Below are 23,961 nucleotides of genomic sequence, written 5' to 3' on the forward strand. Positions count from 1 at the left end.
TGCTACCAGCTTATTTTTATCTACAAATGTGTGAGTTCTGATATAGAACTCGTAGAACTCATAACGTACTTTTCCTGTGTGCATCTCTAATATTCATAATTTACTGTGCATTAGAAAAATCTGCACATTCAATATTTAACAAAGAGAGCATTTAAAGAAGTGATTTACTATGTATTTTTAAATATCAGTAATTTAGATCCTACTAGAACTCAACGTCATGAGAATGTTACTACTGATACTGGTAATCAAGAAATCATTACTAAAACTAGTAGCTGAATAAAAGCTTAAAGCTCAATCATAATAAAAAACCCACTAACATTTAATTACTAAATGATCTTTTATCATATTCAGACATCTAAGATGTAGTCATATATTTACATGACTTTGGTTGTTCAACCAGTTATTCAAAGAACAAAATGCAAAAATTTTGATTTCTTCAGAAGTTCATATTATTCTCTAGTGCCGGCTCCTCCAGCAGATCTATTTGCTCTACAAATGAACCTAACTTACATCTGGCTAGGGAACGGTCAAATAGTAAAGATCATTAAATGTTCAAGGAAAGGTCCTGCAGACGGCAGGAAACCTACAAGAAATCTTCTACTACTGGCTTGGGTATTTCTTGTTAATGTACATTTCACCGATCCCAAATAGAGGGAAGACAATTTCTTCTCTGCTTGGTAATTTCATTGTCATTTAAAGGCGGCATCAAGATTAAAGAAGCATTCACATAATTCAATTTATTCAAGTTTCAGTTTAAGGTCCTCATAAACATATAAGCAAAGAGTATTTTTATATTTAAAAAATGTGAATTGAAGTTTCTGTTGGACATCATTGATCTGTAACCTCACAGTTCATCTTTTTAGCCAGTAACAGTAATGCTTCACACAAATCCATTAGCTCTTGTAATAGTACTTTGCACAGAGCCAAATTGCAGTATATACTATTACAAACACAACTGAATCCAATACTATGGACTATATATCTTTTGAAATCACTTTCACTACTATTGCAGAGCAATAGGGACTAAAACCTCCCCCAGGCTTTGGAAATACATCCCTCTCTCCTACATGCACATACACAAACACAGCCAATTCACTGCCCAGCTATACATAATAGCAAACTGTATGCCATTTTTATGCCACACATCATCAGTACGAGTCTATACAGCTAGAAAGACAGTTGTGTATCTAGGTTGGCATTCACATTCTCTACCTCTAAATGGCTGCCATATAAGTCAAAATAATAAAAAAAGAGAGAAGGAAAAAAAGCCCCAACAATAAGCATAAACTAAAATATTGCTAAAGAGGAGACAAACTTTTTTTAGTCCAAGAAAAGGGTGAAGGAAGAGACCTACCACAAAATTGTTAATATAGTTTATACTGAGCCTGAAAATCACACTCAGTAGAGAACCTTAACCAAAAGGGGAAAAATAAATGACAAATAAGGGGGGTTCTACACCTCCAGAGTTCCAACCAAGTAAGACTACGAGAAAAACCACTGCCATAGGGCTCTGTCAGTTTTTATATTAAATTTTTACATTTTACCTCATTCACAAGTGTTCAAAACTTGAACACTCAAAATACCCTTAGGTTTTCATCAGAAATGTTTAAAAGATGAAAATATTTTACTCTGCAAAAAATACTTAAGGTTGGAAGTGGGATTCTCATTCATGTAGTCCTACACCTTTATAAAGACAATCAAAACATGTATGGCAAGAGAAGCAAACATCAAAGACCTTACCCATCTACTTAAGATTAATTACTCTCAGGAAAACATCAAACATCTTTTTTCCCACTACAAACTTATTTGTTCTATAAGAAAATTCTTTCTTAAAGTACTAAACTGTTTGAATATAATGATGAAATCTCTTCAGTGGAATGCTGTTTCACAGTGCTTATGTCTCAAACAGCACAAGAGAGTCCAAGAAAACTAGGAGAAGGAATAGCCATTCCAAACTGTCTAACAGAGGAGTTGCCTGAAATATTTATGGCAACAAAAACTACTTAGAAGAGAATCTTAAGGTCATGTATGTTCTACATTGGTCAAAATCATCTTATCTTTGCTATTAAACATAATTTAAAGGGATTCAAAGAATAAACCGAAAAAATTTCATAAACACTTCCAAGAATTACTGTCAACTTCAATATAGTAATAAATGCTCAGTTTAATAACTAAATTGGAATATTATGGCTTTCCTTAATAAAAAATCAGTGCTGACTGAGTGTTACATGAGTACTAATTAATCACTGTAGGTAAAATCAGCTTTGTGCCAGTAAGTCCCACCAATTTTTTATAGGTTATTCTGCATCTAAAACAGCTAGTGTCACTCTTCATATTAGCTGCTTCTTTCCTAGAGCCAGTTATCAATGACAAATGTATCATTACACTGGAACTGAGTTCTCTTTTGTCTCACCAAATCTAGCACCTTTAAAAATACCTAGCTTCACATAAGTATTTCTTTAAAGGTACCAAGTACAAGAGTTAAAACTATTACTTAATGTTATTTGACATTTGATCTGTATGACAGTACATATTTGACACATTTCTGGCAAGCAAGGCAAGAAATTTCTTCAAACAAAAGTAATGCAAAAGTCACAGATTATGAAAATGAAGGAAAATGCTTGTCTGGAAAAATTAATATACTCTAATTACTCTGGAATAGGACTGTAAGGGGGAAGAGTGCCATTGAAGATTTTAGAGAGAGGACATATTTTTCAGGACTGACAACTTCTCAGGTTTACTTGCTGAATGAGGGGAAGTATTTGCTGCAGATCAATTGTCATTATGTTAAATGTTTTCTTTAGCATCGCCACAGTCTGTAGTAGTACCTAAGTAATTACCTGCTTTCCAGAGGTGCATTACTGCCAAGCACCCAGCTGTCCTGCAGCTGGACTGACTCAGGTGTGGTTTGCAGCTCGGCGGGCAAAGCAGCCGGCGGGGCCGGACTCTGATTCCTCCTATTTGTCAGTGAGTTTCTGTTAAGTGAGGTGATGGATGGGTGATGCTGTGCTGAATGTTGCTTGTGAGAAGGTGGCAAAGGCTGCAGGGTCGACTGGCCTTGATTATTTGGAGGTTGTTCTAAGAAGAAAGAAAATTAAATTTCGTTATACAACATCTTGGCATTTGCTACAACCAAAGCAGAATGAGAAATTCAATATAATCCTATTATTTAATATATTTGCATATTATTCTATTAGCAGACATTCAGTGACATTCTGTAAGAGCAAGTTTACCCTTGATACACCAAGTTCTAATTAATACACAACAGATGGTAAAATTGCTTTTGGTTTTAATTTGTTTCAGTTTTTTTTTTTAATCTGGTTTTATTAACACCTACAGAAAATAGCATCTGACAGATCCCCTAATGCGCCTTTAGACTTCAGCTTTTTTTTAACAAACCAACCCTGAAATTAAATGGGTAATTTCAGTAGAACACAAAGGTTTTCAAAATGCATACAATCCCTATAATTATTTAATGGTGTTTTTAAGCTTTATTTAACTGCAATAAATTATTACAAGCTAGTTGCTAAACAGCAGTAGACTACTCTAGTTTAGTGCATTTCAAATAAGGCAGATCTGCACTATGATCTGCTAATAGATGCTAAGTATTCTTTAGCAGAAGGTCACTCTGTGAAGCAGATGTTGCTTCATGGATATTTAACAGACTGATTCACATCTGATTACAACGTCAGAAGACTCATATACTTAATGACCGTCACATCCATTAGAACACACACAGAACAGATTTTCCAATTTCACACCATGCAATATAAATACAGCTTGGAGGAAGTCACAGGTGATAAGAGAGCCAGGCCATGGAAACAAAAGGAAATATTTTCTGACTTAACCAAAGCACACAACACCCATAAAGCTTAAACTCAAAACCTCAGAACAGCAAAACCTACAATCAAATAGTTCCATCAATGTTAGGTTTTCACAATCTGTTCCATAAAATTACTGGCAAATAAGTCATAAATATAAGACAAACCTTTTACAGCACAATGCACACAAAACTAAAGAAACCTTGACACTTAATTAAGCACAATTTAGCAACGACTGATGACACCTAAATATGTAACATTTAACAATTATGTAATTAAAACTGCAATCTATTTCTTACACTAATGTAGCAGAACACACTTCATAATATAAATGCAAGTGTTAAGTAGAGCAGAAGATACAGGACATGCACTTTTCTCACAGTGCAAAAGCTTTCAGGTAGTTTTCAATTATTGTTTGCTTTGCATAAGGAATTCCCTTTTGGAACTGGTTATAATTGCAAATTGTTACAAACTCAAAAGTAAAACTGTGGTACAGAGAACACAGGAAAAGTCTTTCTGTTGAAACAAATGTTTCCAATAACTTACAGGCGACTGCTACAAAATTAACCTAACTGTGAGCAATTTCCGAGGTTGTGAACATAAGACAACATGAAAATGTTAACAAATAGACTTAAACAGAAAAAACAAGTCTTTGGAATAATTTCCTTTCTGAGAACCACATTGCTCTTTCCAGTGATTTTTGTGTAGTCAACATGACTTTTGTTGCAAACAACAGCAATGCTGAATTTCTCATTAAAAGATATATTAAAAAAAAAAACAAAAACCAAAAAACCAATACCAAACAGCATTTATACTGCCAGTGAGATTTTAACACCAAATCCCTAATGCATTAATGCAAAATTCCAGTCCAGGTAGGATACAACTGATAAGCTTTATCTTCACCAACACTGACACAAAGGCTGTCACTGCATGTGATTACAATCACTACCAAGGGCTTTAAGCCACATTTCAACAAGCCAGCTAAATAAAGTTAACAGACCAACACTAGAGCAAAGAATTTTCCCCATATTTATGTAAAATTTTATCTGATTTAGACAACAAGCTATTTATCAGCTGGTGCAAAATTAAATGTAGCCTTATATTTTGTAATACATAGGTGCATGTGTATATAAAAAAATTATATATGTGCACATATCTGTTTAAGTATTTACACACATGTATATGCAAATATATAAATATAAGTTATTAATTAAATTAATTACAAAAATTACAGAAAAATAGCAGGTGGAATGAAGTAATTCACATTAATTTATTTTAATCTGATAGATAAATTAATTAAAATTGTTCTTAGGATCAGACTTTTCTTTTTTAAACCCCTTTTTGACTCTCCTACCAGCCTAGCCTTTTGCCATGATCAGTGCAAAACCCTCTTTCACTGCATCTCCTACCAGCTGAAATGTTATCCTGACATCCCTTTTGTTCATTAATTTCTCTTCTCATTTACAATTTCTGCTGAAAATCAATCTTTCAGTCTATCATTTTTAGTACTAAAGGTCTTACAGCATTCTCTGCTAAAGACAAAGCAGAGGATTGATCATCATTGCTCTCTTGCTTAAAAGAGGGTGTAAGTGCCAGGCTTGTCTCAGGTAGATGTCAAACTTTCCCACACACTCTACCTCATGAGGAAGATGTATAGTGAAGGTTCTGTAAAGGGTATTTATATACACTCCACAAATAGATGCACAGATTTAATAATTACTCTGAAAATATGCTAGAATAATGAAATTTGATTACTCAGGCCATAGACCAGCTATGCAGGCCACTATTTAGGATTTAGATTATTTCCCTATAAATTTACTGTGAACCAAAAGGTCATTCTGCTATATAACATATAAACATTACTGACACTGAAGATACAGAGCAACATATAACAGAAATTAAGACAGGCTAGAAGGGAGCTAGAAGGCCATAGCAAGTGTGATTTTGCAAAGATCACTTGTCTTCCAGTCCCATTTTCTCTCTTTACAGAATGCTGACAAGTGACACTTTCTTGTGTCTGAGGGTGGCTTAAATTCGCAGGAAATCTACAGCTTCCTCAAAATCAAAAATGCCTGAAAAATCTGGAGTGATTTATTTCTTTTTTAATAGTGCAAAAGCTACAGGTAGAGGTTAGATTTTTCATAAATCAACAGAGCTAAAATCGATACTGCTGTAAATTTACTCAGTCCTACACTGTAATTCTGAATGAGAGATCACTGAAGACTGCTTTTTGGATCTTTTCTCCAACCTGGCAGATTTCCCCAATACACAGTTCTTCTGATTGCTGCACAATTTCTAACAAAACCCTAATGTTGAACCACTGATTTGTGAGGAAGAGAGAATCATCACAATAGTAATGTTTTGAACACCATTCTTACGCTGGAGCCAGATTTCCATTTTTACTCTTTTCAGGAGTTAAAAGTTAAAAAAGAATTTTCAGTATTACTGAGGCTTTCACACAAAGCTATCAGTCACGGAGTAAGAACCTCTCAACATCCCTGTCACACTGAAAATATTCTCACTGTACATGCAGGGAACCTGAGGCATGTATGTTAAGTGATTCACACTGCTCTCCTGAAAAATCAGCATTACTGCTAGAATAGTTCCAGTTTTCTTGCTTTTTCTACTTAAGAAGTTTATAAAGAGAGTGGGATGACACGATATGCACTTCATAAACTCTGCAGCACTGGACACTACTCCCTGTAATAATAGCCCTCCATGTGCTGCAATATTGACTGTCAGGACTCTGTAACTCCACTTTCCTCCCTATCAACCATTGCAGTTCTAGAGGGAAATACATCTTCCCTTGCTTACTGAAAAGACAGCAGTCCTGGGACTTGGCCTGCTCCCTCACAACAAACTGCTTATTAGAAGAAAAAGCATTCAAATCTGATAAAGAACAACTGGGCTGAAATGCTTAAAAACTATTCCAGAGAGGTACAGTTGCTTTGCTATAAATTGGATTTTAAATGCTATCTTAATTGATTTAATCTAAATGGGAATGTCTAATTTACACTAAAATTAAGCAGACACAGGTAGGTAAAGGTAGGCTTAGGTCTAAAGATGTAAAGTTTTAATTATAACTTTCCTTTTTGGTTTAGACCTTAATGACTGTAGAGCAATCCCGTTAATCTTCAAGAGAAGATTTCTGCAGTAAGAAGTAAACACAAACTGGTCCAGCAACCAGTGTGTCAAAGATCTTCAGGTGCAACAAACCAACCCCACACATTTAAGGCATTTGTTGAGTAAGTCAACATCAGATAATTATGTATGTGGACATATGCACAGAAATTAGAAAAGTCACATGAAATTGGGTAGAAAGCTGTCTTACTAGAGTTACATGATTTTTTCAAAACATACTTAAAATGTTATTTACCCTAGGGAATCACAGGGAAGCAAAGCAGCCATTTCAATTGCAGACGTAAATTATACGCAGCTCCGCAGCCTTTTACAAAACCTTTTTGTCTTTTATTTTTCAAATAGTAATCTACATTTAATTAATTTTATAATTTAATTGTTACAGAATTTGAACAGCATAGGAAGTAGAGACATTTATGATACCTACAGCTATGTGGGGAAAGGGGGTAATTCAGAGGCAGAAAAGCAGACCAAGTATCCATGAAAAAGAGCAATTTGTTTGATATTTTGTGTGATAGTCTTTCTATAACAGATAGATCATTGAGACTTGTCAGCTAGCTACTCATCTAAGAAAAAGAGAGGTGATTTCCATTTAATAAGGATTAGGCTTTTAAACAGTGTATAACTAATGTGAACTTAGAGTTCTCATGACAAACAAAAAAGCAAAGTCTTCCATTATGAAATAAACATTTCAAATGTGAACAAAATGTTATTTAATATCTATGTCTATGAGAGTCTTAATTAACTAGCCAGGCTGTTCCTTTTCTATTGTCTCTAGAAAAGTCTCTGCCATGGTAAACGAAATATCCATAATACATACTAGAATTAAGACTCTGGAATAGACTGAATGTTTTAGAAAACACATTAAATGTTTAGAAAACTTAAAAAAAAAAAACTTTTTGTTTGCAGGTCACTGGTCCCTGGTCTGCTCGCCCTTGATTGCCTAGCAGTAAAAAGTAATTTCTATAAGAACGGGTTTGACTTCCTCAATAAAACCCTTCAATGGACTTGAAATATAACCTAATTGACATTTGGTCATATCTCCAAAAGTACTGTAAGCAGTAGCGGGATTTACCTCAGAAGTCCCTGCAAATTGAAAAGAATGGGTATTATGGCTTAATTATTCCTAGAGCTCCCAAAGGAGCTCTTTTTTTACAGAGGGGTAAGACAGGCTACCTGCACTGCTCTGGCCATGGCTTCAGGGATCTTGCGGGCAAGTAAAACAAATCACTCCATAAGTCTCTCATCTGGGAGCACCTTCCATGAGAAGCCACATTTAATTAATGAAAACATAAAGAAGGTTATGCGTTCAGAAAAAAAAAAAATTGAGTGTTTAAGTGTTCACTTGTAATTAGGCAGATCTGTCTTTTGAATAAACCGCTGCTTCAGTTCAGTTTTTCCTGCCAGGATGTGTGAGGCTCAAAGCTTCCTTTCTGATAATTTACTACAAGCCATAGGGTAATTTAAGACAAGTTGCTGTATGTGCTTTTTTTGTGGTTAATCACAAGTATTTGCTTAGTCTTATTCACATCCAAATTGGCTCTGTTATGACAAATGCTTTAAGGATCCAAGCCACATACTCAACCTAGGGACTGAGGTGACAAACTGGCTACCATTAGAGTACTTTCACTCTGATTTGTTGTCAGCTTGCCCATCCTTTTCTGCTTGGTTTATACCTACCGGACATAGAGACGGAAACAGAATTAACCCGTAGGCACTGCTGCTGACTTCCTCCTGTGCTCCTGTGCTAGATACATGGTGACAGGCATAAGGAGAAGTGACAAGGACACTTTGATCTATATATGCACCTTGTGTATGCTATTATAATATAAAAGGGGCAAAAGTCAAACAAGTAGCTTGATCAAAGTGGGCCAGTGTTTGTCTCCTCATCAGTACAATCAATGCCTGTAGGGTCTGAAAACCTGTCAAGCTATCTGGGACTGAGAAACTACCAGTGAATTTAATGCAGGATAAGCTCTGAAAGATTGAATTGCCTTGGTTATGATTCTAAATTTGGGAGAAATAATAAAGGAAACCTTAATTTTGTAATTTTTCCTTTAGATTGCAACATGACTTTACTTTTTAAAGACAAATAAAGACTTCTGTCCTGAAAGGGAAGAAAGACTTGACTGTGGAGAAACTCAAAATGATCCCATGGTTCTCATGTGGTGTCTGTCTAAGACCAGATGACGACTGGAGAGAAGTAGCTGGAACTCCGTGGAGGTTAGTAGGAGTCCCTAACATGCAACATTGATGTTTAAACCACAAAATACATGTTGATAATTTCCCACATGCTATAAGGATACTGTTCTTTACCAGTTAAATATACACAGGAAGACAAAGAAACAAGTTGTACAAAATAACCACAAGCTTTAGGAACTGAAGAAAAAATATTTTTACCATTGTCTTTTGGCTTGTGTTATCTACAGGAGTGTTATACTTCCATTTAAAGGTACACTTCTAACTTTGTCTTTCTATTTCACATCCACTGAGCATAATATTTTCCCCTCCACATCTTCATACTGATAATACCTGTACATTCTCAGCTGTTTTATAATTCAGCTCTCCCAAATGTTTTATAACCTTGTTGCAGAAATAGAAAGCACCAGTTACTAATCTATTCCCAAAAACTTTTTCAAGAATATGAACTGAGCTTTAAACTTATTTGAAAGGCACATTTTTTTGACCCTGATATTTTTAGTATAAACAAGCTGAAAAGCTGTACCCTGTATGATATGTGACCCTATGAAGATAGATAACATAACTTTCTATTTTATGACATTTACTTTGAAAATCTGATTAAGATAGATGTCTTCAGTTTGTTATTCTTCAATGTCATGTTGTCACAGTTCCCATCAGCAAGATGCTTTAAAGCTTTTCGATTAATATTGTATGCCAGAACTGAAATTACATCCTTTGTCGTTTAGTTCTTAATGGTGCAAGTGATATCTATCAAGTAGTGTTTTATGAAGCATGTGTGATTTTTATTACAGGCTGTTTTCACAAATCTTCTTCAGGTCTCATAAAGACTGTTCATGGTTCACAACAAATATGCCTTGCATTTAAAATCATGCCAATTCTCAATGGAAAATAAACCTTGAATTTTGCAGCAGGGTTTATCAATAGAACAAAACTCTTACTTAACTTAAATCTGTATATAATAATCTTAATTAGCAAACCAAAAATATTACTGTAAGCCCCTCCACTCTGCATGAGAACTCTAGAGTAAAAAACTCTCCGAACAATAAAAAATGTAATAATATTTTAATTTCATAAGTAAAGGGTTATGTTTGCCAAATCTTCTAAATGCCCTAATATTTAAAATAAAGATGGCACACAGGTAGAACAGAAGATGCAACATTCCCCTGCAATCCAAGTACAAAAAGGATCTTAATTTTCAGCCTCTATATTTGTAAAACAAGATGCATATAGTCAAATTTCTTCAATTTACTGGAAACGAGATAGTTAGGGGCAGCTGAGAAGGAATCTTAAGGTTGGCTACTTTTGGTCAACCTGCCATTTAAGCAAAAAATCTGCAAAGTCAATAAAACTTAGGCCTTAGATGACACATGAGCAAAACTCATTTTTCTAGTATGTTTTTGTCCAAAGACTTTTTCTTGTTACCTAACAGAGTAAGGGAAATACACTGCAGGAGGAAATCCTGCCATTGAGAAAAAGTGCGCATTTCTTCCACAGGTGGTGGTGAATGGAAAAATGGCAGGATTTATTTCTGAAAGGTTTATTAAATGTTGTTCACTGTGGGAATGGAACAAACTCACTTTTAAAGCACTTTTTTCCATTAGCTGGAATCGATTCTCAAAGCATTCCAACATAAACACCACTCCATTTACCCCTTCAATACATATGTAACACACAGTCAATATTATGGCAGGCAAAATCTGTTTAATTTAACTGCCATAAAGAGACGATGACTTCTTATCTGGTACCTACATAAGTGCCCAGCTAACAAAAAGTAGTTACAAAAGCATGTGCGGTAAAGAGCTCAGATTTGGAAAACAAATACCATCTCAATCAAGGAAAAACACTGATGCTTCCATGCTTAAGGCAGTCATTTACAGCAACAAAATAAACTGGACTTTGCTGGTTTTCAACTGAACTGTGGAAGCTTAATCACCTTATGAAAACTGAACCTGAGATACATATTTCAGCTTCACTGAAAAAAGCACTAGTGAAACTAGTTCAGGAGACAATCTTTCTAATAGTGGCCTCTTTATCCCCAGAGGGATTTAATAAGAAAGATGAAAAAAGAAAAAATACAGAAATTCTGCTAAAGTAAATTGAAATTTAACCTGCTGGGGTAACATACTTAGGATTTTGCTTTACAAGAAAATGAAATAAAACAGGATATAAAACCCAGGATGGCAGCTATGCACACAGGATGAATGAGAAGCAATAGTGTACTTCCAATCCTGCTGTTCTCAAATGCCATCTCCTTCCACCCCAGCCTAACCCACACAGTAGTTAGTAGATATACTAATAGACATTTATTTATATTCTCTTTTTAGGACCCAAGGTCTGTAAAACCAAACAAAATCCTCCACTGGTAAAGTGTCATTGACTCATTTCCAACAATTCACCTGGATATCAAACTGGGAAAAGTTGGTATTACACTGTGAGAAATGAGAAAAGCTTGCTCACTTGAGACACTAAAATGACACTCAGCTTATATTATCCAGAGATTCAAAATATAATAATGCAGCCTTCAGTGGTGTGCTGCTCCTGATCTGACTTTTCCACAGTGGGGTTCAGATATTTTGCATGACTGTGGGCTTGGGGTTTTTCCCCTCCACTGGGGTATAGCAGTCTCCCAGAGAAGTAGTCTGTGATGAGGGAGACAGGCTTCACTTAGTCATGTTTTTTTTCTAATCAGAGCAGATCTAGCTTCATCTTCATAAATTAAATCATTTTTCATTCTTATTTAGAGTCAGAAGTGAGAAAGTTATGCAATTATTGAAGGCTAACTCGTTAGAGAATTGAGGTTTCTATTGAAAGAAAACAAAACATGAAACAAAAATGGAGAAGTCCAGCTGAAAAACTTTGTACAGGGAGAAAAATTCAGCTTTCCAAAATGGTGACAGGGGCCTGGAATTAATTTGAAAAACCTTGAAGTACATAGCCAAAACCTGTCTGTAAAACACAGGTGAAATGATTCAGAGTATCACATTTCCCAGGCGCTCACCCTGCACTTTATGCTTATAACAAATACAGACAGACAATTTTGACTGCAAAAATTGTGATTTACAAATAAATGTCAAAAGAAAGAACCATGCTTCAGCTGTAAGCTGGGTAAGTTCTACAATGATTCAGTCATAGTGTGGTAATACATGTACTCGTCTCACACCACATGATTAGCTGGAGTTAAATGCAGCTCCCACTGCAAAGTCTGATGTATGGCTTCTTAATAGATTTCTTAGCATTTTCAAGAGTTAGATAATATTGATTCCTATCCAAACTCATTAATCCAGAGTGAGCTTTATGTATGTTTTCCTTTGTCTTCTGATTTTATTTCTTACCACTTCCAAGAAAAATGATTTGCCAAAACTATTCATTTTAGAAGCATAGTTACTACTGTACAGGTTAAGAAAACCTAAACTCTTAAAACTTTTAACCTGAAAAAATACACTCACAAGTCATGATTATGTAATGCTTACAGATGTCACAACCAGTGCTGCAAAAGCCCACCTTTCTGCCCAATAAAGAAAATAGCATTTAAAGGTTCTTTTACTATTAAACCTGACTTTTACTGACATATGGCTGACATTCATGAAGAAGGAGCAAATCCCTGGTCTTCCTCAAATTCAAAAGCCAGAGGAAAAATTCTGCATTAAATAGGTCAACTGAAGTTTTTGTCATGGATTTGCAATAGTTAATGCCAACCCTTGTACATTTTGCATATTTACAAATCCAAAAGCAGTTTAAAAGGCCGCTAAAATGAGTTCATTATAAACAATTAAATTCTTTACCAATTTCTGCATGCTCAATCCTTGTCCGTACATACAAGGCCATACTAATAAAATCTGAGAAAGATAAGCCAGGAATGGGAAAACACAATATAAAACTTCTAAGCAAAAACAGGCGAGTTTGTTTCATCAGATTTGAAAGAACTCAGATAAGAGGGATTCATGTTTTGCTTTGGAGGAAATGAAAACGGAACAGGGGCAGTGACATGAAAAGAAATCCATGGGGGGAAAATGGTAGAATTGCACAGAAAAGGGGATGAATGAATAATACACAGAGGAGACCTCACAAAAGTGAGAAGATGAGAGAAAAGTTCTGAGAAAACTGAGAAAGCATATACAGTTTCATTAGAAAAATCACAATAATCAAATTTTAATGGAAAACATAGAAGTAAGATGCTTACCCTGGCTTGACTTTAAAAAAGGAATTGAATTCTGGCCTCTAGAGTCAAAGTAAAAATTTTTACAGACTGCAGCTTGGGCCTTAGAGCAAGAGGGAAATAAAGCAGTAGATCACTAGATGAATTCTTGTCTCCGAATCAATTAATTGATTGGTTATCAAGTATAAGGAATAAGAAGATTATGAAAGACAGGAAAAGAATAGGGAACCAAGCTTCCAAAATAGCTTTTAAATACTTTTTCTTTTAACTGTGTCAATGAAGAGAAACGCATAATAGGGGGAGGCCTCCACAAGAGCAAACTAAAGAACTATTGTTCTCTAATGACTTTAAATAAGCTTTTTAGGCTTACATGTGAATTAGAATTTTGCTCTTCCTCTTTATGAAAAAAAAAAAACCCAACAAAACCGCTCTTGATTTTAGTAAGATATTATTCTATTCTAATGACAATCAAACCTAGTTAGGTATCAATCAAAAGAACAAATCTACTGCAAAAAATTTCTTAAAAGGTATTCTGGGTTTCCAGTACAGCTGCTTCCCTTTTCAGTAGCAAGATTGAGTCATTAACTCTCAAATCAAACCTCAACTTTGAATTGATAAGAGTTGAAACAAAAACTACCTGTCAACATGACTGCCTCAGTTCATATTACTTATCAACAAAACTCTCCCCTACCGAGCACAGCTATAAATTCAGACATTATAAGTGGACATGGAGAGTGATTTAATTAAACATTTGTCTGTGTTCACTATTTATTGTGCAAGTCCTGTGAGGGACAGCAGTATGCCGAAGAGTTTAAGCAGACTGTATTGTAATTAATGATAATAAACAATTTTGTTCAATATTAAACAAAAAGGGGTGAAAATTCATAATTTTTAGAAGAATTTATAAAATAAAGAAAAATGAGAAAACCAGTATTTTTTATAATTAAATTCTATATACATTTTCACAAATGACTGTAGGCTTTGTCTTTCCTGTATGCATTTTCATTATGTCCCAGTTATGTTGCTGCTACAAAGCTACAAAGATTCCAGCAGATGATCTTTCACATCAGTTTCCAGCTAAACTTTACAGCTTTTTGCCTGAACCAAGCTCCTTTAAAAAACATGGCTTATTCATGTCATAGTAAGCTCTTCCTTTTAATAGCATTGCTATTCACTGACAGAACCAATAAAAGGTAGAGAAATCACAGCTCACTACTACCCCCTTTGATTTCAATAGCCAACTAGACAGTATGCACAAAAAGATCCCAGAAGAGCAGAGCTAAAGTAATTTTTTTGAAAAGAAAGTTTTCAAAACAATGGCAAATACACACAAATAAGCACAAAGAATATCACCACCATGGTGCAGTGAAATGTGATGAAATCTCCCATATACCCTTAGGAAATTCAAGCTGAATTCATCCCATGATACTTCTGACTTTCGAGTAACTTCAGCAGCAAAAGAGATGGTGATGCCTCTTCTAGGATAAGCAAAGGCTAAAAAAATTATTTATTACAATTTTATGTTCTTCTGGTAGCATTATTATTTCCAAAAACTATTTAGTTCCTAAAAAAAGATTTATCTGAAACCTCCTAATAGTAACCTGATTTCTACATATGCAGAATTTGTGTTTCAAATTACTTAATGTAGAGGAAGGGTGTAAACTCCCTTTAAACCTAAGAGCTGTCATTTCACTCGTAACAAATTTGGCAAAAGCATTTCTAGGTATGCTGGGAGAGCACTTGCAAAGACAGCTTGCTCACCATGTAACACTGCTGATTTATGAAGCAAGCTATGCCCCAGTAAAGTGGGACAAGATTTTACACAGGCACAGAGCCAGCAGAGATCTGAATGACTGGACTCCCTGAAAGCCTGCTGCCTTCCACTTGTGGGGAAAAACCCCTCTATTTCTAGCATAATCACACCCTCTCCACCTAAACATGTTTCCCAGGTCCATTTTCTGCCTAAACTATCATATAGGAAAATACCTTTCTTTTTGTCTTCTGCTGAAACTGTAACACTGGTGACAAAGAACCCATGTGTGGGGGTGGTATGTGCTTGCAAGGGAAGCAGATGGTCTCAAGCTGAGAAGTCTGGTATTTAACATGCTTTTATAACTAGCACCGGGGGCTAAAACCAAATATTTCAGGAGGAAGAATTGTTTCATGGTAAGATTGCAGCAGAGTATGTCAGGAAATCTCTTTTTTTATTTCTGGCATAGCCAGTGGTGTGATCACAAGCAACCGAGAACCTTTGTATGTCCACTGGTCTTGTTGCTGAAATCAATTATGTACACAACAGCTCTCTGCTGCTCCTGAAATGGTAGATGTTCTATGTGTAAATGCCCTCTGCTCTTAGAACACATTTACAATGAGAAGTGCACAGACAAATGTGTTTGCAGAGAGGTGGAGGAATGGTAGGCTTTGTGTTCTGCTGAGGGGTGACTCCACACTGCTGCCAGATTGGGGAATGGGAAGGGATAATCAGAACACTGAATTTTTCTGATATAGGTCAAGTTTCCACCACTTGTGGGTAGGGAAGCACATGTAACCCATCCCACCTGCTCCCTGCAGAATTCCCTGCAGGCCAATTTCCTGGCTCCATCCAGGTATTAGTGTGAAAATTTCATCTGCACATCCTTACCCAAGGTGCAAGGTTTCATGGGTTACATGTGGCATTACAGGAGAATGTCCTGTCTTCCACAAGGATAACCCACCAATCTCACAAACAAGGTAACATTTTTTCATGAAAAGCTACTGGGTCACTTTATAATTTCAGGTGAATTGAATCTATTAGAGGGATTCACACTCTGGAAATTCAACTCTAAAAAAAATAAATACAAACAAACAGGAAGACTTCGAGGTACATTAGCTGCAAAAATTATCTCAGAAGCAAATGCTTTTAAGAAGCTGCAAACATGTACAATTAGAAGTGTTTTTGAAAGCTGAAAGCCTAAATAGCTGTCAGCAACTTCACCAGCAAGTGTAAGTTATTTACAACAGCAAGCAGACAGATTATCAAGATAACAGAAGCACTGATTAATTGTGTAGCCTAAACTGGCAATGAAAACAGAGTAGTGTGAATATTTATTTTTAAATAGGTGTGTTTCAGCTCCAAGATTTCCTCTTTTAATTGTTATAGTTTAATAATAATAATTTAATCAAATTGCTCTTTGAATTTTTTTTTCAAATGTTTAGGAGTAAAAACCTGACTTTGTAGATAGCCTCCTCAAGACTTTTCAAATCTCTGAGTACCACTGAAATACTGAACCAAAACTAAGAGCTATTTTGAGTTGCTAGAACAGTTACAAAATAAGATGATTGCATGGCAATATTCTTCCATAACATCACAAGCTTCAAGCATAGATTTCAAAATATTTTATAGCTCTCAGTACAATCTGGGTGAAGATCTATTGAATTTTGCTAAGTACAGACTTCTTCATAGCACATTACATGTATTATACGCTCTTTAGAGACAAATGGAAAATTTCAAAAGTTTTCATGTTCAGTGGTATATATTCAGAACCTTTTCTAGCTGTACAGAACTTCTGAAAAAGACAGAGACTAATTTATCTTCAAAATACCTACTATATGCTGGTTTTGACTGTGTCGAGTCCTACATGACAAGACACAAAAAGTGCTGAAGGACAAGGTGAATCAAGTGGGATTGCAGAAATGACTTGAAGTGAAGCTGGCTTTAGATATTGCTGAACAAGAAAAGTGGCCAGTCTTTATCTCTGTACTGACTCATGGATGGATGATGGCAAGCCCTCTGTGGCAGTGGCTACAGCAATGGAAGCAGGCCAACTGATAGTGGTGTAATACACCCCTCCAGGCTGCTGAATTATAGCAAGACATTGTTGCTCAGGTAGAGATCGTGACTGTTAAAAGTACCTCACAAGAGCAGGGGCACTGAAGAACACTGAAAGAATGAACAGGTGATCAAGCTGCTAGAATTGAAGTGGCTCAGACAGAGCTGGACTGGGAACATAAGTGTGGGCTATTTTTATAGCTTGGTGGGCTATAATAATGTCCTGATGACACATCAGGACATTTAGGAAGGCATGCAACAGATAGATGGGCTTGTGGCCAAAGGGTTGAACTTAAGTACTGATGTCATTGCACAGGTTATCCAAGAATGTCAAACATACCCCATAATCAAACTAGTAAAGCAGCTAAAGCCTTTTTGATATAGAGGGTGAAGGCTGAAATAATATAGGAAAGTCTGACTGATTACACCACACTTCCATGAAGCTTTTTAACCATGTGCATACAATGGTGGAAGCAACACTGGGTGGTTGGAAACATGCTCTGTGACCCATGCCACTGGTTGGAATACTATCCTGGGCCTTGCAAAGCAGGTTTTATGATCACACACAGCATCCTGGAAGAACTGAATCACAAAACAAGACTCATTTCCAAAACAATCCCATAGACACATGGCATTGTGTCATTCCACATATTACATCCCCTATCGTGCACCAGACTCTGGGAAAACTGAATGGTGATTTATTTGGCATGTCATGGGAATTGTTCTATCTGGGATCCCTTGTTGCTAGGCAAGGTAGAAGCAACGGGAGGAATTCACTGCAAGGTTAAAGCCTATATGCTGGCCCAAAAGGCTCAGGGGTAAAGAGTGAAATGTATATACCTTTAAACTGTTGTAACCTATGATCTGAGTGCGTTTTATAGGAATTACTATAGTATTAGTAAACCAAACCAGTGAAGGAGAAGCCTTAAAAGAAGCTGTTGCAATGCAGCAGTGATCAGACCAGAGTTGCCTTTGGTGCCCAATACCTCCATGCAGCACATCCCCTCTCCTGTCCTGAGTGACCACTAGAACAGATGGAGTGCCAAATCATGGACTAAAGGAAAACACTGAATCTTTGTGGATATTTATGGAATTTTTACAGACATTTCACAGGGGTGACCTATAGACCAAAGCAATCGTATTACTATATTGTATCAAAGCTCCTATACCTGGGTTTTCTTAGGCACACCTACAGGCTGGGTTGAGAGAAGCCCTGTTGAGAAAGACTTGGGGGTGGTAATTGATGAAAAATCAACAAGTCCTGGCAGTGTGCGCTTGCAGTCCAGAAAGCCAAGCAAACCCTAGGATGACTCAAAAGTAGTGTGGCCAGCAGGTCAAAGGAAGAGATTCTTTCCCTCTACTCTATTCTGGTGAGATCCCACTTGGAATGCTATGTAGAGTTATGGTGTCCCCAACATAAGAAGGATGTGGAACTGTTAGAGCAAGCCCAGACGAGGGCCATGAGGTTGGTAAGAGCACTGAAGACAGGATGAGAAAGCTGGGGCAGTTCAGTCTGGAGATGAGAAGGTTGTGTGGAGACCTCATAGCAGCCTTCCAGTATCTGAATGAGGCCTAAAGGGAAGCCAGAGAAGGCCTCTTCATCAGGAACTGTAGCGGCAGGACTAGGAGTAATGGATACAAATTAAAAGAGGGGAAATTTAGGTTAGATAATAGGAAGAAATTTTTTTTTTTTTGAGGATGAGACACCAAAACAGTTTGCTGTGGGAGGCTGTGGATGCCCCAGCCTTGGCAGTGCTCGATGCCAAGTTGGATAAGGCCTTGAGCAACCTGGTCTAGTGGGAAGTGTCCCTGCCCATGGCAGGGGGAACTGGGACTAGATGATCTTTAAGGTCTATTACAACCCCTTAACATTCTATGGTTTTATGATTATATGAGGATTTATGGGGATCATGGTTAATGAGGATATATTGAAATTTTTGAGACCTGAACATGACTTAAATGGAAAAAGAAGCTGCAAGTCTGTTGGTTTTGGCCAGGGTAGAGATAGTTTTCTTCACAGTAGCTGGTGGGGGACAATGCTTTGGATTTGTGCTGGAAATGATGCTGATAAATCAGCAATATTTTAGTTATTCCTGAGCAGTGCTTAGAGAGGCAAGGCCTTCTCTGCTCCTCTCTAAACCCTGCCAGTGAGGAGGCTGGGGGGGTGGGGCACAAGAATCTGGGAGGGGACACAGCTAGGACAGCTGATCCAAACTGGTCAAAAGGATATTCTATAAAATAGGGTGCCATGCTCAGCATATAAACTAGAGGCAAGGTTGGCTGGGAAGCCACTGTTCAGGGACAGGCAGCAATTGGTCGGTGATAAGCGAAATCCTTTTCATTTGCATCACTTGTCTTTCATGGGCTTTACTTATCTTTATCTTTTTTATTTTCCTTTCTATTACAATTTATTTTTTCTTATTATATTTTATGTCAATTATTAAACTGCTTGTCTCAACCCACAAGTTTTCTCCATTTTCCTGTTACAAATTCTCTTTCCCCCATCCTGCTGGGATCACACAGTGGCTGTGTGATGTTTAGTTGCTGGCTGGGTTTAAACCATGACATGCAGCAACCAGCCAGACCTGAATATGCTGGAAGTCTAGATAGAAGAAACTTATCCCATGAATCACAATGGATATAATTTTTCTAGAACCCAGTTGGCTGAGGTTGCTGGCATGCAAAAAGTCTACCCTTGGCCAGCAGATAACCACATGGATGAACATGTCCTGGTTCTGACGAGCTCTGACAATAACCTGGGGGGTGAGTCAGACTAGTAGGAAAGTATATAAAATCAAGGTACTTGCAATGCCCCTGGGCCCATTCCTCATTCAAGCTCAGAGTCCTGACATAAATCTTGTTCATTGTTTCCAGTAGGAGCTTTGTAGCTTCTTTAAGTAAATGTCATTTGATTATTATTTATCATGTCTCCAAAACATTAAATTGCAGAAAAACATCACATCTGCCAGAGGCATGACTCTTGCTTTATGACTATTTATATTCAATCCTCACCCAAATGTAGGGCATGGGGGCACTACTGAATCTTTGTCACACTGTGAGAATACAGATGAAAATCGTTTGGGCCATCAAAATAAATGACTCATATACTGAAGTGAGAGATTATGCTACCTTTTCTTTAGGAAATCCCAAGAAAGAAATTCGATGGCTGATGTGCTGCTGCTCATGCCAGTGTTGTTTTCTGTAACAGTTACATGTACAGCTAATCTCATGTCAGTTTTCATAGTCACAGCTGGTCAATTCATCAGGTACAACAGGATGTGTGAACTCCTCTGACATGATAAACTCTCCAGATACTCCAAATTGCACTGTACTTGGTACAGATCTCTGCTGAACAAAGATGCCAGATTTACTCCCTCTACAGTTAGTGCTCAGTAGTTTGTTTAACAGTGGAGGCTTTTGCTAATACCAGTAGTCTTAAACAGCTTTATAACAGCTTCTTCTTACTGATAAAACCACAGTAATTCTGGTTACTGGTCCTTAAGCTATAAAAGTCAACCCTAGTTGGTTTGTGTGTTTTCTACATCAGCAACAACTTTCACTAAACAGAGATGCACTTTGAGTTTTCCAGTTTGTGCACACAGAACAAGAGAGAAGAGCAGACTAGTTTCTATGCAGATGGGCTTGTTCCCATTTAAAGTATCCTCACTATCAATTAGTCCATTTAATTAGGGCCTGAGCTTAACCAGATTCACCATTCCTCTACTGCATTTACTTACCTTTTTTTGGTGGAAACAGGGAAACTCACACACAAGAATCATTACTGAGCAAATAAAATCTTACTTAAAAAGTAAACATCAAGAAAGAACATTCAAGAAAGGTATTTACTGGGCTCAATCTCACTACTACTACAGTAATAAGGTTCCTCTTCACTCCCAATGCTTTTTGCATTCACACAGGAATGCAGTGAGGAGCCCAGCTCTAGGAAAGACAACTGCTCTTACAGACGAAAACCAAATCATATTGTGTTTGATACTTGTAGCACTGTTACAACTCTTGGAATATGAATATTTTACACCAACCATACTCTAGGTATTTGTCCATATACATACAAACTTACTGTTAATAAAAATAGAAATACGTGTCAGAAATACATTTGATTACTTTATGAATATCTTTTATACTTGTGACATCCCTACTGTTTAGCAGCATACAAGTGAGAATTTACTGTGTCTGGTGTTGCCTGTAAGAATTTACATCTCCCTAGGGATAAGGGTGCTAAGCTTTCTGTAAACCACTTATTCTTGGCACCAAAACTGAGCAATTACAGCTATGTCTCACACTTTGTCTTTTAAGGATGTGGCATGTTTATTACTTGCAAGAGAAAAATTACTCCTACAATGATGTTTTAAAATCCTTGGGTTCAGACTACACACGAAGTGCTGTCTATAAAAGACAAAGTTAAATTTGTATACAGCTGCTATCTCTATGGTATATGATCACAAAAGCCCCAGGCAGAAAAGTGTTCCTTTCTTGCTCTTGCTCTTAGCAGTGCAGAGGTACTAAGGAAATTCCAATTAATAGTTTGGAAAAGTTTCCACAAAGTTTGCTTCTGTACTAACAGCTTTTGGATTTTGACCTAGAAATTATTATTTAAAATTCAATTACAAGAATACGGTGCAGTGGCAAGTTGCAATCTTCAAACTACAAGAGGAGCTAATGAAAGTTTGCTTGAGACTTTTAACTTGTAAAATCATAGATTTAGTCCCACATCTAACATGCAAATGCAAAAAATCACAGCAGCTTAGAAAAAGACCCCAAAACATGCACAAGAGCAATTAAGACATTGGTCTTCAGCTGCAAAACAAAACACGTAACACTGAATGCATAAAGCTGTCCAGTAAAATATATTCATTGCATCAAATGAAGGATATGATAATTACAAGTACTTTCCATAAATCTGAAAAGTAAAATAATAAAAAATAAACAGCCAATAAAATATGAACAAATTTGAAAAAAAAAATTCAAGCTATTAGCTCAGAGATACAAAATTATATTGGTCTCATTAATCAGTTCAAAATGTTGTATTAATGAACAGCAATTACACTTGTAAGGTCTTTACAAGGTAGTTATTTCTGTAGTGTCATTGTGTCTGCTTTCTATATACTGAGTAAGGAAACTACAGGAGAAAATATCTATAATTAAAAAAAGTTAAAGGTTCATACAGATTTGAAAGATTATAATAATGAGAAAACTACTTATTTTTTCTCCCCCACAGTTCTTTATGTGATTCATTGTAAATCTTAATATACTCCGGGTAATTGACATGGTTCTGTTGCACAGAATTTTACTGCACCATACATGTAATAATGACATACATACTGAATGAAGATATGGTAAAGAAATATGATAGAGAATTTACTGGACTGATAAACTGATAGTAGAATCACAAGTAAAATTCTCAGAAGTTTCTAAAATATGACAGGAGATGAAAAAAAATTATAAGTTACTTTCCTTCTGCCTTAAGAAAAGCAATTTAAATATTGCCCTCTTTCCTTTAAAAAAAAATAGTCCCTATGTAATGAAGTCCCTTAAAAATGCAAACATCTGAGAAAGGAAAAAAAAAGCACAGTGGCAAATAGGCAGACACAAGCACTTAGATATGCTGAAGATGTTTCTGCTATCATGCAAGAGAATGATAAAATACTGAAGAAAGAATGGTGAGAAATGTTTAAAACAAAATGGAGTAAAAAGATTGAAAAGGGAAGGACAAAGGCACCCAAGAGGAAGCAACCAGAGCAGCTGGGAAGGCAGCACAGGGCCCTCAGATGCTACTGGATAACCAGCTGGGGTGCTGGGAGGTAACTTTTGAATTAATTGCTGGATAAAAAGCAGCTGAGCTCTCTCTGAGGACATGCATTCCTTCAGGGGTGGAAAACACCCTCAGGTGTGAGCTGACTTGTGTGTGATATGAGACTCACTAAGGTAGTGGTTTGTGTCCAGACAGGTTAGTTTTTTGGGTAAAAACTTCCACACTGTAGGTAAAATGCTGTGTGTTTTTTCTAGCATTTTTAAACTCTTTTATCTTTGTCCAGCAGTTAATCATTCATCTCACATACAACTGTGTCACTGTCACTGCAATCATATCCTGATGCCACTCTAATATTATGTCCTTCCACTTATGCAAAAAGCGTTCTTATACACAGCACTTCTGCTAAAGTCCTGCTTGCTGACTGCCTTTCACCTCCTGAACAAAAAAACTTTCTCTAATGCGATGAAGTGAGCATGAAACACTACAGAGAACACTGTTTCTAATATTGCCTTCAGGAGTTCATTTATATCACTAATTTCTTCAGAAAAATTTGAAATTCCAAACTTGACATTTGTCTGTTAAATATATGAGTTTTAAAATACAACCTAATAATATTAACAACATTTGGGGGGAATAAGATCCTTCTTTCTAGAACAGATATTTTTTTCTACACCAATTGTTAGCTTCAGCTATTAAAATCTAGCCATTTGCACAATATTGTGCATTAACAGCAGGCATACCAAACTGTATAAAGTGGAAGGAAAAAAGATGGAGAAAAGCACAAATCCAGATGTTAACTTCCACAGAGTGAGTGTAAAGAGCCACTTCTTATCAAACACACACATTAAAGACTCCAATATTTCAGCTCAAGTGGGAGCATCTCACAAAGAAGTCTGAAACCAACTACTCTTATAGCAAAAATGGTCACATTTGTGGAAATTAGTGCCATTACCATTACCAACATCTCAATAACTTCTGCTTTTAATCCTCTTGTAAGGCTATTAAGGTATGCAGGAATATCTCAGTTCCCTGGGGCAGATGAGTAGTAGCACCCAAAAGGTTAAGA

General features: G+C 36.5%; 1 protein-coding gene across 51 annotated transcripts in view; it reads right to left on the bottom strand.

Moving 5' to 3' along the window:
* TENM3 (teneurin transmembrane protein 3) overlaps positions 1–23,961 on the bottom strand; it is a 1,292,556-nt gene that overhangs the window by 131,417 nt on the left and 1,137,178 nt on the right. For all 51 annotated transcript variants that reach the window (XM_072927763.1, XM_072927759.1, XM_072927755.1 and 48 more), the window contains 1 exon segment: positions 2,841–3,078. In XM_072927763.1, the coding sequence (XP_072783864.1) occupies positions 2,841–3,078 (238 nt within the window).

This window comes from Taeniopygia guttata, chromosome 4, assembly GCF_048771995.1.
Source record: "Taeniopygia guttata chromosome 4, bTaeGut7.mat, whole genome shotgun sequence".
Classification (NCBI taxonomy): Eukaryota; Metazoa; Chordata; class Aves; order Passeriformes; family Estrildidae; genus Taeniopygia; species Taeniopygia guttata.